This window comes from Ascochyta rabiei, chromosome 2, assembly GCF_004011695.2.
Source record: "Ascochyta rabiei chromosome 2, complete sequence".
In the NCBI taxonomy this organism is placed as follows: domain Eukaryota; kingdom Fungi; phylum Ascomycota; class Dothideomycetes; order Pleosporales; family Didymellaceae; genus Ascochyta; species Ascochyta rabiei.
The window spans coordinates 1,686,398-1,702,939 of record NC_082406.1 but is presented as its reverse complement, the minus strand read 5'-3'; the positions used below and the strand labels follow the sequence as shown (position 1 = coordinate 1,702,939).

Genomic DNA, 16,542 nt, shown 5'->3' with positions numbered 1-16,542 from the left:
AAGACGGTAGAGGTTTCTCGAGAGCTTACAAGCCCTTCTTGCCCTTGGCTCTCTCCTCATCGCGCTTCCTATAGATCATGCCGGTGAAGGGGTCCTCGAACTGCCTCGCGATGCTATACGCAACGGCCACAACACCAGTCAAGAGCAAGCCTGCGGGCTTTCCGTACCACAGCGCAGTAGCGAGAAAGCTGAGTGTCGAGCCGTGGTACATGGGCGCGTCCGAGACGTTGAATGGGAATGACGTGACTGGGGCATCCATGAGAATGCCGAAGTAGTCACCGAGGTAGGTACCGGTGACGCCGAGGGCCCACATCGAGGTCAGGACCAGGGTGTTGCCGGTGAGGAAGAGGGGAATGGCAGAGTACTTCACGAGCGGATTCTGAAGGAGAGGAGAGACGGGTTGCGCAGCGAGGGCCTCGTTGTAGCTGAGAGGAAAACCACGTTAGTATTTCTCAATCCAGAACAAAAACCGTCCGGGCTGCTTGGTTGTAAAGACGTACAGATAGTCCCTGAAGATACCAAGCGAGAAGATGGTGACGGCGAGCGCATAGCACCCGTATCGACTGTTACCGCCAAAAAGATTGGTGATGACCTTGTTGTGGTACTCTGTGCACCGTCAGACATGTTTCTTCGGACTCTCCACCTGACGCTGGAGCGAACGCCGCGCACAGCAGGGACGAGGCGGTGGACGGCAGGGTCGTACCTGATTGCGCAGCAATGCTAGTTCGCATGTCAGCTCGAGCACGACCCATGAGCTGTTGATGCCTAGACTTACTTCCAAAATGTGGGGTTGAACGCAATGCTAATGGCAGAGACTGTTTACTGTCAACAATCTTAGTCGCAACTAGGCTGACAGAGAACCTACCCCATAGGGTGGGCTGAGTGAAGTCAATGTTGTCGAACATGATGGCGGGAACTGAAAATGCGCTGGGACAGAAGTTTGCTAAGTTTGCAGAAAGTGAGAGAGCAGTAGTTGGGGCAGGCTGGTGGGGATCTTGACAGCTTGTCCAGCATGTGCCTTACGCGAGACGTCATAGCTTCGAGCTTTGCCGAAGCGGAACGTGGTACCCGCCACGTAGAATCAATGCAGAGATGAGTTGAAGGTTCGATTGTGTACGTGCCTAGTTGCCAAATTGTAGCTTTTCGGTTGCAGGGGCATTATATTACATTTGCTTTTCCGTTCGTAGTAATCAGTCTTGTATCCGAAAGACGCCGTATCTTCCCAGTCATTAAACATGTATCAAGTATCGTAAGGAGCGTGTCCTGAATTAAGATAATCGAGGGAATCATTCCACTTCTCCCTCTAGAGTCCGTTGCTTGCGCAGCTAAACGGCCCTCCAAAGGACGCCGCCTTGTATCCATCGATGATGGACTGTACGGTCGCGTATGTGCCCGCCGTCAGGAACAGCAGCCCAATACCGCAAAGAATAACGTTGAGGATAAAACCCGCCCAGCCCCTGAGTCCGCGTACTGCCCAGAACCTAGGACCATGGTCTTCCTTCCTCATGCGGAAATAAGCAACGCCCCAGAAGATAAAGCCGAAGAACGAATCGAATAGCGAGCTCATGAGCGAGAGCAGATCAGAGAAGAAAGGAATGACCTCTGCAATAATGAAAGCCAGAACCCAAAGGACTGCGAGGATGCCAGCCCAAGCAGCCCAGCCAACAACTGTGTGGTTGCCCATGTGGCGCGTGTTGTTGAACATGCGGAAGAAGATAAAACGTGCAGAGACAGATGCGTACAAGACACCCAGGAAGATTATGGTTGGCACCATGAATGTGAATGCAATCTTCTTGTGTGTCTCGTTTGCAATGGAGCCGAATGCGGGTGCGGTCATGTACTGTGTGCCTGTGTATGCGTAGACAACACCACCAACACAGCTGAAGACAATGACCTCCGCAATTGTGACGCACCAAAGTGCTTTGGGGAAGTCCTTGGGGTTTTTCATCTCCGCGATGAAACTTGGAAGCGTGATCTGCCCAATGAAGGTGTAGCTGATGTTCATGAATGCATTCATGCCAGCAACGAAGGTAGTACCAGAGGGCGTGACGGCGTATACTTCCAGCTCGCCCATATCGGGATAGCCGGCAGGCTTTTTACCAATTCCAGAGAAGATCGCAGCCAGGATGACGGAGATGAAGGTGAACAGGGCGGAAAAGGTCGCGATCTTGGCCAGTGTGGAGAATGTCCTGGGGAGGGAGGCGAAGAAGGAAATTACAGCAGTGATGGCAGCGAAAGCGATTGTGCAAAGCTCATGGCCGGTGATAGTGTTCCACCACTTGGCGCCAACAAGACAGTGCAGGCCCATGATGAACGTGTTGTTCAGGATGAACATGACGGCAGTGAAGTAGAACGCCCACTTTTGGTTCCAGAAGATCATTTGGCCCAGATCACACACATCACGAATCTCAGGGTGGCGCATGCAGAAGTGCCTAAACTTGAATTAGTGACTTGTTGGAGGGAGCATGGAAATAGCAAAACTCACCAGGTGGTCAGCGACGTGTAGAGCACAAAGGCAGCAATGACAACGGTCAAGATGACACCAGGAACGAGGCCGAGGATCGAGTAGGACCATGGGAAGGACATGATGGCGAGACAGATGTACTCGGAGAACAGCAGTGCTGCAGTCTAACCAATCAGTCAGCGATGTGCAGTGAGCTCCTGCCAAGAGAACATATCTTTTGCCAACTACATGAGCGATACTTGATAGCATTCTCAGCTTCCATTGCCATCTGCTTTCCAATAATGCTGGCTTCGCTGTCGCTGTCTACACCCTTTTCAGGGTCTTGATTGGCGCCAGGGTCGGCAAGCCTGTTCGTGCCAGGGCCGATGGCTGCGAGATCATAGTCGCCGTCCTTGGAATGGAACTTGTGGTCGGTAGAAGAGTCGCTGTCGGCCGTTTTGGCCTTGCTGAAGAGTCCTAACGCCATTTTAAACAGCGGAGAGTCCTCTTGTGGGGAGTGTAACTAAAACGACGGATGTTCGTTTCCGGTAGCATTAACCGCTTGCTGGTGGTTGGCGGCACAAGCTGTGCGATGGGTGAAGCAGGCGAAGTGGTCTCAAGCTGCTGCGGAAATTGCAATCCTGAGAAGGCGAACGGTTGTTGGTAGATGATCGTTGAAGAGCGTGAGAGCCGGGATATAAAGTGCAGGTGGGGCCACGCGATTCGAGAGTAGGTGGCTAAAGATGATGCTGAGGCGCGAGCGAACGGTAGTAGTGCCGCTAGGGGAATCCTGCGGGGTGGAAGTCGCTATGGCCGGAATGGCGAACCCTGGGACGCAGGTAGGTGCTGGGGGCCAGTGGGGCCTCCAGCAGATATCGACCCTGTTTGAAGATGCCTTCCCATGAAGATGGCCTATCAAACACCGCACAAAGCAAACATCCATACCCCGCGCAATTACAGCACGACTCGACACAAGATCTGGAACTTCGCCTAGTATGCTCATCACTCGAAAATTAACCCGGCCGTTCGAGTTTTCGTTGGCTCTTCGAAACTCGGCTGACGCGCGGGTACCGCTTCATACAGCAGTGATCCCAGTCTTTCCCAGGCCGTTACGGCTGGCTGGCGTGACGTATGGAACTATCCCACTGGCCAGCACGCTTTAGCATGGATAGGCCACACCGGAGCGCGTTGCCGTCTGCTTCGTGCACCAAGTTCGCAGTTCCATGTGGAGTCTTCTCGTACCCACACGAATGTGGTAATTGTGGATTTCGCCAGGCTTTGGTTGCAAACCAGCGATTCCAGGCACTCCCGCCGCTCTCCGTTTGGCCGGCGCCGCTCAGAGCGCAAAAGTCGGTCGCAAAGCGTGGTTGAGGACGAACCCATGACGTTGCACGCCACACAAGCACTCGAGCTGCACGCAAGCATCAGAGCCAAGAGGAGTGGGGTCCAGCTCGGCTCTCGTTCCTTGGTTTTTCGCAATACCGCCCCTGCGATTGCGACACCAAGCTTCTGCCAATATGGTGCAAGCGCATCCTCTTTTCTTCGAATTTTTGCTTGTTCACAGGCTTTTGAGCCTTCGTCTCCTGACCTCTGGCACCATCTCGGATATCCCGAGAACGGGATCCACATGAGGCTGCACTGATCTGACGGGACATCTCACGCGGCCTTTTGGATGCGTTGCAGATCAGCTGTGCCGTATCATTAGCGTGCGTGTTATCGTATGCAGGCGAGCAAAGAGTGTGCACATCATCATGCTGCTTCGACCAAGTTTTGCGATCAACGGGAGGCCTTGAACAGGAGCACTACGACCAGCTTCGCGAAGTCGGAGGCTTTAGCCGCCATCGACTCCAGATTTGCTATTGTGTGATCAAGGACAGCAGTAAAATCGTCACGGCTCCTCAGGACCCAGCACGTGTGTTGTTACCAATTGTGGAACCACGGAAGGCCTGCACTCTGATTTGACTGGACTCTAATTCAAGCCTATCCAGCAGGCACTTTATATCAAACTGTCGCTGCCGTTCCCCCAATTCGTCGGTGCTTGGCTCGGTGGTCTCTGACTCTGTTGAGTCTGCGTCTGCGCCCTCAATGCTGCCATACTGTTCATGTTACCGCCCTTCATACCGCCCATACTGTTCATACTTAGTCCTCCACTTGCACTCGTGCTCCTATTGCTCGCACCCAAACTCGGAGGTGGCGCTATGCTGAACGTCCCGTTGTTCGCATGTTTCATAGGCGGTGGTGCGATGCTGAAGCTCGAATATGGACTCGCAGTGTTGTCCTGACGCTGCGGTTGGGGCTGAGAGGGAGCTATGACTGAGAAATTCGAGAGACGGCTAGACGTGGTATTGGATGTAGACGAGCTGCCCCAGCCTGATGTAGACGAGGCGTTCGCTTTGCTCCAGTCGATACCTGAATTAGGCGCAGTGTATGAGGGTGCCGTTGTTGGTTGGGTTATCATGCTGTTCATGCCCATTGTAGGCCTGCTTGGCGGCTGAGAGAATGTCGGGCTGCCGATACCTGGGTTGGTGGGGTTCATGGCTGGGAAAGAAGAGTTGAGAGTGGAGAACGTGTTGTCTGGTGTGATGGCCTTGCGGTTACCCTGAGGTGCAGACAGGTTCGTCGGTGGGGGTGGAGAGACGGGCGGTGTGGACCATGCAAAGGTTGCTGGGGCTGGTGAAGCAGTGTTGGCGCGGTTTGCGGGTCGAGAAGGCAGAGCTGTGGCCGATGATGCTGAAGCGTTGGCCCATGGATCGCCTCCAAGCATATCCGAACCGCCAGCCCTACCCTGGGTACCTCCCCGTACCAATGCCTCAAAATTTGTGTCGTCACCGCCGTTTGAGGAGTCGAAGGCGCTTGACGCAGGTGGGCCGCCGAAACTCATAAATTCGTTTCTTGAGGTAGCTGTGGTGTTGTTGGCGCCGAGCTCTTGTAGCTTCCGTGTCTGCTCTTGTTCAACGCGTGCTGAAGTCGACTTGATCAATGTCATGTAAGCCTGGAACTGCGGGAGGTTGAGCAAGGGTCCCAAGCTGAATTGCCATAAGATAGGAAGGATTTCCATAGCGAGGAAGTCACTATCGACTTGTGGCGCTATGGCCTTGAAGACATCATGGGCAGCCATCTACTGCAGTGTCAGTGAAGAGATTTGTGTGTGACAAGCCGGACATACCATAACAGCAGGCTCCTTAGTTTTGATGCCTTTGAGCAGCGGCACCACCTTCTCTTGTATCGTGTACTTATCCAAGATGGAAACACTAGAGCTCTTCGGTTTTGGAGCCTCGACCATGCCCGTCAGACCATCGCCCTGATAGTCGTTCTGGTCGTCGTTACCACCGCCGCCGCACAGAGTCTTCAAGGCCTCTAGTCCACGGATCTTGATACCCATGCTGCTGGTCTTCGCAAAAATTGTTGCAATGACAGGGAAAAGCTCGTTCTTGGTTGTCGAGAAGTCGAGGATTGGCAGGACAACAGGAAGTGTACGCAGCGCTGCATCGACGAGCGAGTGTGTAGGAGACTCTAAAGCATAATTGACAACGGGCAGTATGTCATCCTTGAACTCCTTTCCGCCTGTGTTGTCTGCCGCGACTTGGATGTTCTCAAGTAACACCATAAGACCTGCCTCCTTCAGGCTATCACGCTCCTGGGTACCACCCTTTGCGTTTGGTGCAGTAGCAGCACCACCAGCCAAGAACGTTTCTCGTAGCTTGGGTATGACTCTTTCGGTGAACGTCCGCTTGCCTGACGGTAGCATTGTAATGATCTTGAAGACGTTTTGCAGAATCAGGGTCAGTAGCTCGCGATCCTTCATCTCTTCTAACAAAGCTGGAAGTATCTTCTTCTCCAGCACGGATTTGGGGAACTGGTTGAGTATTCGAGGAAGCCCACGCATGAACTGCGACTTCTCGTTTGGTGTCTTCGCTGGAAGGGAGTCGAGGAATCGGATTGTGGAGACGAGGATGTTGTCAAAGTACTGTGCTTGCTGGAACTCCCTTGCATCCAGGCGCTGTGCTGGCCGTCTTGTGATGAGTCGATCAAGCACTCCGTTTGCAACATCTCGCGGTAGCGGTTGCGAGCTCATGAAGTTGTTGTTTTTGTTCGGTACCGTTGAAGACGAGGAAAACGCTCGCTTGTAGGACGACATGCTTCCGTTGAACTCGAGCGGGCTTTGGTGTGGTGAGTTGTAGAGTGCAATGATCAGCAGACCAAGACTGAACATGTCCGCAGCTGGCGTCACATTACCGTCTATGATGAAGTCCGGAGACGTATAGTCGATGTTGAGCTGGACATATTTAGGAAGTCGAGCATCGTAGTTCAGAACTTCGGACAGAGAAATGGGCGTTACGGAGGTTGGCTTCGTCGAGTTCTCTGGGGGAGTGGAGAAACCGAGACCTGAGATCTTCCAATCAGACTGTCACGTCCATCAGCAAAAGTACATGAAGAGACGAATTGGTATTGCCTACTTTAGCATTGATGAATATAGCCTCTGGCGTGAGGTTGGCGTGGACCAACCCAGCGCTCTCGTGCAAGAACTCCAAGCCTTTGCTAATCTGCAGCAGCCCCTTTTGTATCTCGAGCTCGTCAAGTTCGAGCTCTCGTCTGCGCTTCTGTCCATCAGACTCTTCGACGACGTAGCGGCTTCGGCGCCCACCGACGCCCCCGGCCTTTTCCTGCTGGTCCTTCTCCTGTAGTAGGCCAGCAAGGGATGCTGTGACAGGCTCCGTGGCAAACATCAAACCTCCGCCGCGAGTCTCCTCTACTGGCTCAGCGAGCTCTAGGACGCTTGGGTGTCGCAGACGTGCCAGCGAGCTAGCTTCTTTCTTCAACCTCTCCACCACCTCCTCGTGTGCACGCTTGAGCTGTGATGCGCCTGAACGACCACCAAGCCCTGCACCGCCAGGGGGTTCTAGCGACTTCTTCTCGAAGACAAAGACCGAGGCTGCCTTGCCCGTAGACTTCTTCTTCGCATCGTATATCTTCCATGGTCCTGAGTAAGATGTAGGTTGGGCGCTGAGAGTGTAGTTGCCCGAGATGTTCGACTGAAACGACTTCAGCGCGTTGGAGAACATTGTGGTCTATTCGCCCGCGCGGAAATCGTTCAAGTGCGAGGGAGGCACGTCATGGGCCGTTCTGCGGACGTGTCGAGGTTTCGGGGTTGCGAATGCGATCTGAGACTGCCAGCTGGAACCGCGCCGAGAAGGTCAAGGCATGTCAGGGCGAGCCAGTTGGACACCTAGACGAGGTGCGCGGAAGGTAGGGAGAAAATGCCACCAGGCGCTGCGATCAAATCAAAGAAGAGATCTTATCCTTTAACACATTCCGCACAATACAAACACCAAGAAGTCAGGATCCTTAGCTAGCACTGCCTGACATAAGCGCCATGTGAAAGTGCCCTTTCGCATTCGAGCATCAGGGCCCCTTATCGATAAGACCAATGTTCCCGCGCCGCCATTCCGCCTTGCGCCTTTGACAATTTCTCGATATCCAACGCCAGCTCGCGACACCCCCCAACGGCCAGTTGTCTTTCTCGCACACACGCTCACCGCATACTCCTCTTACCGCCTTCGCGACCGCTTCCCAGCACCAAACTCTCAACATGTCCACACAACAGTATGGCGGCTACAGCGGAGCCAACACCTCCGAGGCTCAGCAGCAGGTCGACATCAACGCGCGCACCGTGCACTACAAGTGCGGCGACTGCGACCAGGACGTTCCTCTGAAGCGCGGCGAGCCTATCCGCTGCAGACAGTGCGGGCACCGTGTTCTGTACAAGCAGAGGACCAACCGGTAAGTGGTTTGCATTACTCTTTGTGCGAGCTGGTGGTTGTGACTGGGGTTGAGGGCGCAGACGATGAGAACAGAAGGCAAAGAGAGGGGAGTCGTGGAAACGGACAAGAGGAGGGTTCGAGCAGTGTCTGTGTGCGTGTGAAGAAGCGCTGCATGAAGAGCGTTGCATACCGCTGGGGAAAGACGCGCGAGTGGACGAGTGCTGACGGTTGTGTAGCATGGTACAATTCGAGGCGCGATGAGCGTGGCAAGTCTCTTTCGAATGTGCGTACTTCCGAACAAGACGTTGAAGTCGAAGCAAAATCCAGGCTGAAAGAATGGCGAGATGCAGTGCATAAGCGCTAGGCCTCAGGAGCATGGAGTTGATGGCGATACGGGGACATTTTTGCTTCCACAGTCCATACGACGAAAACCGAACAAGCGCATACGATCTATGCTGTGTTGGACCGGACGAGATGAGTGCCTGGGATGTATCACAGAGCTCGCAATGCGCACAGAGTGCAGTTTCATATTGTTTGATTCCTCTCCAAACTCCTCCATACATATCCCAATAGCTAGTCTGATACTTCTCCCCGGATGTGTCGATGACTAAAGTGCTGTCACAAGACAGCTTGACCCGATCACTGTAGCTTTCGCCTGAGTGGTGGTGACACAAGGAAGCCGTTCCCATGATTCTAGCCCAACGCACCCTCAGACTTTCCGGACTCCCATCATCCACAGTGAGATGTGCAGAACAAAGAAGCATAGAAATGAGTCTGAGAAGAACGAGGCCCAACGCCTAGGCAATGCTTGTGTACGATGCCAAAGCCTGCAAAAAAGGACATGCACAAGTGCAGTGTACCGTCGCAACCTGTCGACGAGCACTCTATGCACCCCGGAAAGCATCAAAGCGCTTGTATGTGTAGCCAATGAAGGGCAAGCTAGTGGCGTACTCATCGTCCCCTGATTGCGCAGCTTGCGCCCTATAGGCAGCACTGTTGTCGTTCTGGTCAATCTCATCAATGGGGAAGTACTGTGTATCGACATTCGACTGCAGTTTAGGCTCGAACGGTGCGCGGATGCGTCGCAGACCATCCCATGAGACACCACGGAAGAACGGATGTTGCTTGATCTCGCTGGCACCGCCGATACGACCAAGGCGGTGGTCGGCGTCGCAAATCAGGCTAAGAAATGTTTGTTAGCAACAAGTCAATGACAACAACGCAAGGGAGACTGACCGTCTCACAAAGTCCTCTGCTTCTGCACCAAGCTGTTGGTCCGGGGGGAAGTGCAAGTTGCGTGGCCAATCCACGATCTTGCGGTAGGTGTCATGCGGTTCCTCTGCGCAGAAAGGTGGCCAACCGATGAGGCACTCGAACATGATGGTACCAACAGACCACCAATCGCAGCCAAAGTCGTATCCTTGGCCGCTGAAAATCTCTGGCGCGATGTAGTCGGGTGTGCCAACAGTGGAGTATGCGAGCTGGCGACGGGATTTCCTCCATGTGTTGATCTGGGTTCGGTTGCTGACGGTCAGCTGGATCTGGTCCATGTTCATCGAGTTTCGGTTATCCCGGTTCGACTTGTGTGCACCGCCAGCAAGCAGCTTCTTATAGTAGCCAGCGTCGTGCTCTTTGTGGAAACCCGTCGACAGACCGAAATCAGTCAGCTTAATGTGACCGCCACGATCCAGCAGAATGTTGTCAGGCTTGATGTCACTGAGTAATGTCAGCATAAGCGCCTCCAATCTCTTTACAGGTATTGCTAGACCCACCGATGAATGAAGCCCAGCTTGTGGACAGCTTCTATGGCCAGGACGATTTCCGCCATGTAGAATCGCGTAATGTCTTCTGTGAAGATTTCGTACTTGATAAGCATAGTCATCAAGTCACCACCCGGTAAGAACTCCATAAGCATGTACAGGAAGGTGTTGTCCTGGAACGTGGTGTGCAGCTTGACAACCCATGGGCTGTCTGATTCGGCGAGAATGTCTCGTTCGGATCGGACGTGGGCCAGTTGATCTTTCTTGAACTGTGCAGTGTCAGCATAAGCCTCTTTCGTAGCCTGCGTCGAGGATCGAAGCCTACCATTTCCTGTTTGACAAGTGATTTGAGCGCATAGATCTTGCCGTCGTTCTTACGCTGAACAAGCTTGACCTCGCCGAAAGCACCCTTGCCAATAACTTTCAATGTCGAGAAATTCTCCGGCTTTTCCTTTGTTCGCAAGAACCGTAGGTAGTGGATCTCGGCGTTGCGCATGCTGTTCTCCTTCTGAGCTTTACGGTTGTCTGAGATAGAAGGCTCCTTCATAATGGACTCGAGTTCCAATGCTCTGTTCATGTGTCAGTAGACCGGAGGGCGGCTTTGTTGGCTGTTCGTACCTTTGGTTTCGGTCGCGTGCTCGCTGAACGCTGTCTTTGAAGAAGGTGTTGATTAAACCCTTGGACATGGTCGCCTGCTGAGCGACGTTGCTCGAGTACTTGTCAGGGTTCCTGGCCGGTGCTTCCTCGTCGTACAATGACTGTGACGGCTGTCGAGGCGCAGAGCCGCCTCCATAGCCGCCGTATCCAAATCCTCTGTTATCGGCGGTGCGAGGGCGCTGTTGGTTCGGCGAGGCCTGGCGGCCATACGGGCTTCCGGAGCGGTTGCTGCCACCTCCAAGGTGCTGCTGGGAAAGCTGTTGGGCCAGGCCGTTAGGGCTCTGATCGAAGCGAGTTGCCCCTGGGGCCTGGAGGTTTCCCTGCTGTCCCTGGTACTGGGCCTGCTGGTAGGGGTTTTGGAAGTAGCCTCCATAGCCATTGCCGCCCATTTGCTGCTGCGCACCCCAGACTTCCTGTTGGCCGGCCTGGTTTGGGTATACAGGCTGCGGGAAGGTCGACGGCGTGGTAGGAAACGCACGGCCTTGCTCTTGGGCATACTGGTTGTTGCGGTCACCCCCTCCACCACCAAAGCCAAAGTTGAGCTGCAACCGGTTTCCCTGCTGCTGGTTGTTCATTGTGAAGCGAGTGCGGTGCTGAGGTGGCCTATGAAAGCCTCCTGAGTGTGTGGTGGATCGAAGTGTGCCGTAGGGGGTGTGGTTCGGGGGAGAGGTCCGCAATGATGATTTCGGAGGAGAGGGGTGTAGGGGAGTGCTGCCGTGGAAAGAGGGCGAGCGGGCGGAGGAATAATGCTGCGCGCTTTCTTCCAGACTGCACAGAGCTTTGAACGAACCTCCGGAGGCAAATCACAGCGAACAGCTGGCGAGAGGGGAAGGCGGACGGGGGGCTTGTTTCGACAAGAGCTCAAGTCAGGGAGTGGGTTCTTAGCGTAGCGTTGGGCCATGCCGCCAGTCCACGGGCCGAGCCAACGACGACCCGGTTCGTTTTGTGAATTCGTCAAGTGCAATTCTAGACATGTTGCTGATGATCAGACACGCGACGGCTGAGCTGCTTGTTTGCACAAAATGTGTGCACCCAAAGTTCACACGCGCACCTTGAGAACGTGCTAAGTTTCAGGGCTGACTAGCTAGAAATCTATCCCTTTTCTGGTGGCTCGTTCAGCCTTCGTCAGCGCCATAGTGGTGTAATCCAATTTCCAGACACCTGCGTATGTTGGGCAGCTTCTGAGTCCGCCAGCCACTTTATGCAGTATACGGCATTTAGAGCACAAGTAACGGTGCACGAGAGAGAGGGGCATTGTGTGGCGAGTGTAACATTGCATTGATTCGACTGTAGTAAGACGCCCAACGTACACAAGCCCGCATTGGTACATTACACCGTTACAGTACAACTAACGCTGGCAAATACCAGCCAGTCTATAAGATATCCAAAAGGGGGCTTAGAGCCACATCAACCAAAAGCGAAACTGCAGTATGTCTGCAGAAAGACCACCAATTGAGAAAAGTACATAGCGCCTTAATCGCTAGAGGGTATAGAAAGCGTGACCAGGAAGACAAAGGCCACAATACAGGGCTCGGATACGTGTCCAAACATCCAGAATGGTGTGTGTGGTGAAGGGTAATGTGCGTACGGTCGTGACGCCAAGTGTGAATACAGTGTGTGGAAATTCGTCGAGGACGATGGCTGGTGAGCTCATCCGTATGCAGATGCTGATGCACGCTGTCGGCTAGTATTAGGTAAGGTCAGAACGTCGTGTCCAGCAAGCGTAGTCTGGATTAGTAAATTATTCGTTGGAGGCCATCAGTGCTTTGACTTTCTCGCGCTCAGCGAGAATGTCAGCCTGCAGTCTCCGTGTCTGGCGGAGGGCTTCGTCCCTGTGTGATTGTTAGTCTCCATTCAACGATCAGCATCGTGCAACTTACTTTTCAAATTGAAGCTCAGCAACCTCAATCTGAGCAATGTTCATACGGCTAACGACCTCTTCCATCTCGCGATCGGCGTCACGGAGAGCTCTCTCAAGCTCTTCGACACGCTTCTCGAGCAGTTCCGTCTTGGTGGCTTCGGCCATAGTCATAGCGGGTCCACTTGTGGTCATGTCCAGGCGAGGAGACCGTTGAGAAAACACTGGCGAGGATGGCATCTTCGGCGAGAAGGCTGACGGGCTCAGCAAGCCACTCTTGACGCGACGGAGATGGTTGCTGTGGCTCTCCTTGATGGCTTGAACTTCCGTCTCATGCTTAGCAATAGCCTCTTCGGATGATTGCTGAGCAAGCATGACTTTATCCTCCGCTGTCTTCAGACGTCGCTCTAATTCAATAATCTGCTCTGTTGACTTCTGCTGTTCTTTTTCTCCGCGAGAGATTGCGTCGGTCAATCGCGCGCGTAAGGAGCCATTGGCCTCAAGCTGTCGCTGAATCCTGTTGGAAAGCTCATCCATACGACCCGCTGCAGCAAACAATTCGGTGCTAAGTTTCTGCTCTTTGCCAAGGTGTTCAAGCTCCGACTTTTGCAACTGACGTGCTTGCTGGCGGTACTGCTCAGCCTCGCTCATAGCGAAGTCACGCTCCGCCTCTGCATCTGAGATGCTGCGCTTCAAGAGGTCAAGCGTTCGCTCAGCCTCAGCACTGGCAGCGCCCAAGGATCCGCTTTCGCTGTTTTCCAGCTGCTGGATACGTGCGAGAGACAGGGCTTGTGTTGTTTGAAGCTCGCTGTATGCTTTGTCGAGTGAGATGGGCTCGTTCTCAAGGCGGATTTCAGGGATCGTGATGTCGTGCTCACGAAGGAGCTCGCGGAGAGAGCTCGTTTCTTGTTGTGCTCGATCAAGATCCATTCGTAGTCCGCCTAGACCTTTTTCGCATTGCCACTTCTGCTCCAGTGCGTCATCTGCACGACGTCGAAGTGCATCAACCTCCTGTCTCAGATCGCCAACCTCTCTATGGAACGCGGTTCGACGAGGCGTCAAGTTAAGAGCAGCGTCCCTTTCAGCTTCAAGCTCCTTAATACGTCTCTGGAAATCTCTTTGTTGCATCTCCTGTCGGTGCAGGAGATGCTTTAAAGCTTTGTGGAGCGCGTCACGCTGTTCCTCTAAATCTTTCACTGGGTTGCTGACATTTGGCACTTCTACCGGAGAAGCATCACCTGACCTAACTTTGACGGAGTTCGATCGCATGAGCGAATTTCTCTTGGGGTTGAAGCCAGTACTGCGAGCAAGGGAGTTTGAGCGTGTCAAGCCAAGACGTAGGTTCGATGGTGGGCCATCGTTCTCCTCCTCGGCGATTGACTGGAAGCCAAGATTTGGCTGCGGTGGCTGCGGCGCCTCTTGCTGTAACTTCTGTGCAATAGCAAGCGCTTGGTTCTCGGTCCGTAATTGCTGTATCTCTTGCTGCATACGTGTGGTCTCGTACACAAGCCTCTCTGTGTCGGCGGCCTCTGCTTCGAGGACCTGGAGTCGTGATTGTAGCTGAGGGACCACTTCTTCCCGCAGGTTGTCGGCTTCGTTGCGATGCTTCTCAAGCTCTCCCCGCAAGGCTGTCAATAGATCTTCGAAGTTCTCCTTGACCTGTCTCTCTTCCGCCAAACGTCTTCTCGCATCCTCCAGCGACATCGATAGTTCCTTGACTCGGGGCCCTTCCACCATAGACCCTGCTCTAGACTGGTCGGTAACCTGATCTTCGAGTTGCTGTACCTGCTCTTCTAAATCTCTGCGGCGCCTCAGCTCATCTTGTAGGCGCTCAGCCATGTGCACCTTCAAAGAAGCACGCTCTTGCTCTGCCTTCCTGCGTTGTGTATCTATTTCTTCCAGCTTGGCCTCGGGATCACTGATGGGAAATCGAATGGAGCTTATTCCTGAGTCCGAATAGTAGTCGCTTGTTCTCCTGTTGTCTGGAGACGTGACCGAAGCGCTTTCGGCCTTCCAGCGCTCGACTTCGTCTTCCAGTTCCATTTCTCTCTGAATTGAGGCAGCCAGCTCAGAGCTGACTTCGCGCAACTCGCGCTCAAGTTCCTCGACGTGAGCATTCATTTGGGGCGATGATGAGAGAAGCGGTGTGCCAGGGACGTTGAAATATGAAGATAGCGAGTTGGCAGCGGGAATATCCAAACCATTGGGTTTTGTCTCGGCAGGCATGTTGCCTTGTTTGTTTCGCGGAGAATCAGTTGGGGACAGTGAGAATGTGGTAGCCGGCGAGTCGGCGCCGTTTTGGGGTCTCGATGAGTTCCAGCCAAAGAAGGAAGTGAACCCGCCGCCGGGAGATTTGGGCTTGCCTTGTTGTGTAACGTCGCGCGGCGCGTCGTCTTCGGCACCGTAAGAGTATTCATCCATAAAGTCCTCCGTGACGCCGTCTAGCTTAATCTTGAGATCGGGTCCTGACCGTGTTTCGGAGGCATACAGAGGCATATTGGGCATAGTGGGTGAGCGAGCGTGCGCCTTCAGGTCTCCTGCTCTCGTCGGTCGCTGTGGCTGGACGCTGCTGACCGACCTCTCATGCCGCGGAGGGTAGACAATGGGACTCAAGGCTGTAACGGAGAGGGAGCTTTTGCGGGGCTCGAACGGCTTGGGCGCGGATCCTGTCAAGGGCGTGGCTCCGTGTGGGTTGCTGCGACGGTCGTTAGCAAGTGGCAGGCGCGTAGCACGCAAGAAGCCCACCTGTCAAGGTTCCTGGGTAGGAACAAGCCCTCGTCGGTCAAGGGCGGCGAGAGGACTGAACTAGTCGGGGGATTGTCTTTACTGGCAATGCTGTTCGAGCGCAGATTCGACTGAGAAAAGCGAGCAGGGATTGGCGAGTCTGCTGGGAGGGGCTTGCGTCGAACCGGCGACTGGACGGCGATAGGGACAGGCTGTGACGATGTCTGGGAGCGAAAGACAGCGAAGGACTGAATGGCAATGGAAGCCAGTGTCGACTGCTTCTGGCGAGGCGGCGAGGCTTGAGCTTGTGAGGGAAGCGCGCCCTCGCCAGGCGCTTGGGCGTCTTGCATGCTGTCCATTCTATGCCCCGGGGGGGATCATTACTCTGCACAAATCGCGGGTCTAGAGTGGGAGACCGAGTGTGCACTGCAAATCGTAACCGCTAGAAGGCGCTCGTAAAGGGGGAACGGTGACTGCCGCGCAGGGCGAAGAGCACCTGGAGGCCTCGACGCGGATCGCAATGCTGGAATCGGTCGCTACCCACGCGCCCATCAATCACTCCCTGGCCAGTCTTGACTCTTGACCGAGGGCGGTTCGCGCTGCTCGAGTGGAGCGCCGCGCCAGGGGTGGTGTCGCCGCCGCTGCAGGAACACTCGCTGTCCGCCAATGAGCCGCAGCACAGCCAAGACACATGCAAAGGGCGAGTCGAGGCGGAGAATTGGTCGTGAGCTTTGGCTGTTGATTCGAGGACCTGTCGCACATGTCAGATCGAGGTCGGCAGACTACCATCTAGCTCTCGCCCGCTCCGAACTGGCAGTTGACGTCGATGCTGATGTCTTAGCCCCCGGCCTTCACTACACGGCAGTGAAACAGTCTCCGAACACCGTTCCAACTTCGAACGCCATGCTGCACGCGAAACAAGTCCGTCCTGTCAGTCACAACAACGTGCACAAATTCAATCGGACTCGAGCCAGCGGGTGGCCTGCAACCTGCTTCATCTTTCCGCGCCGTGCACTGCATATGGCGCAAGCAATCTTCCTGGACCCTGGGCGCATGGCTGAATAAGGAAAGGTGCCTGAGGCCGAGGTCTCGATGGGGCGAGTGCGTGGCGAGCGGCAGGGGCGCTCGGTGACCATGACAGACGACGCTTTCTGTGGAGAAGAGGGCAGACAAGTCTGGCCAGCCGCGCTTCCACTAACCCGGGGGATCAGTTCTTGTGAAGAGGAAAGGCCCCTGAACCGCAGCCTCATCAATTTGCCAATCCATGTTCCGACGACGGATTGCGACGTCGCTGACTCGCGCCATCGCTCGTTCGTTGCCTTGCCTTGCCTTGCCTTG

The 16,542-nt window shown here is 54.4% G+C and overlaps 6 protein-coding genes across 7 annotated transcripts, besides 1 other annotated feature; all 6 read right to left on the bottom strand.

Moving 5' to 3' along the window:
* Nucleotides 1-25: 25 nt before the first annotated feature.
* EKO05_0001460 (uncharacterized protein) lies at nt 26-905 on the bottom strand (the record flags this gene model as incomplete). The annotated part of the gene is made up of 5 exons (XM_038937467.1): nt 26-425; nt 501-606; nt 704-720; nt 776-815; nt 866-905. The coding sequence occupies 5 exons, from the start codon at nt 903-905 to the stop codon at nt 26-28; spliced, it is 603 nt and encodes a 200-aa protein (XP_038802217.1).
* A 398-nt stretch (nt 906-1,303) lies between these two features.
* On the bottom strand, nt 1,304-2,930 carry EKO05_0001459 (uncharacterized protein; the record flags this gene model as incomplete). The annotated part of the gene is made up of 3 exons (XM_059635674.1): nt 1,304-2,432; nt 2,486-2,626; nt 2,677-2,930. 3 exons carry the CDS (start codon nt 2,928-2,930, stop codon nt 1,304-1,306), a joined length of 1,524 nt encoding a protein of 507 aa, XP_059491657.1.
* A 1,509-nt stretch (nt 2,931-4,439) lies between these two features.
* On the bottom strand, nt 4,440-7,506 carry EKO05_0001458 (Protein kinase domain-containing protein ppk32; the record flags this gene model as incomplete). The annotated part of the gene is made up of 3 exons (XM_038937657.1): nt 4,440-5,561; nt 5,610-6,848; nt 6,901-7,506. 3 exons carry the CDS (start codon nt 7,504-7,506, stop codon nt 4,440-4,442), a joined length of 2,967 nt encoding a protein of 988 aa, XP_038802215.1.
* A 470-nt stretch (nt 7,507-7,976) lies between these two features.
* Nucleotides 7,977-8,969, bottom strand: EKO05_0001457 (uncharacterized protein; the record flags this gene model as incomplete). Of its 2 annotated transcripts, XM_059635673.1 has the most annotated exons (2): nt 7,977-8,224; nt 8,442-8,969. In XM_059635673.1, the coding sequence occupies 2 exons, from the start codon at nt 8,967-8,969 to the stop codon at nt 8,120-8,122; spliced, it is 633 nt and encodes a 210-aa protein (XP_059491656.1). The 2 variants fall into 2 exon arrangements, with proteins under 2 accessions (XP_059491656.1, XP_059491655.1); XM_059635672.1 differs by having other exon boundaries at nt 7,977-8,969.
* Nucleotides 8,970-9,089: 120 nt separating this feature from the next.
* Nucleotides 9,090-11,197, bottom strand: EKO05_0001456 (Serine/threonine-protein kinase; the record flags this gene model as incomplete). Its single annotated transcript, XM_038937522.1, has 5 exons — nt 9,090-9,387; nt 9,442-9,921; nt 9,978-10,234; nt 10,291-10,534; nt 10,584-11,197. 5 exons carry the CDS (start codon nt 11,195-11,197, stop codon nt 9,090-9,092), a joined length of 1,893 nt encoding a protein of 630 aa, XP_038802213.1.
* Nucleotides 11,198-12,363: 1,166 nt separating this feature from the next.
* On the bottom strand, nt 12,364-15,554 carry EKO05_0001455 (uncharacterized protein; the record flags this gene model as incomplete). Its single annotated transcript, XM_038937199.2, has 3 exons — nt 12,364-12,454; nt 12,503-15,175; nt 15,226-15,554. 3 exons carry the CDS (start codon nt 15,552-15,554, stop codon nt 12,364-12,366), a joined length of 3,093 nt encoding a protein of 1,030 aa, XP_038802212.2.
* A 965-nt stretch (nt 15,555-16,519) lies between these two features.
* Nucleotides 16,520-16,542: part of a tandem repeat that runs on past the window's edge.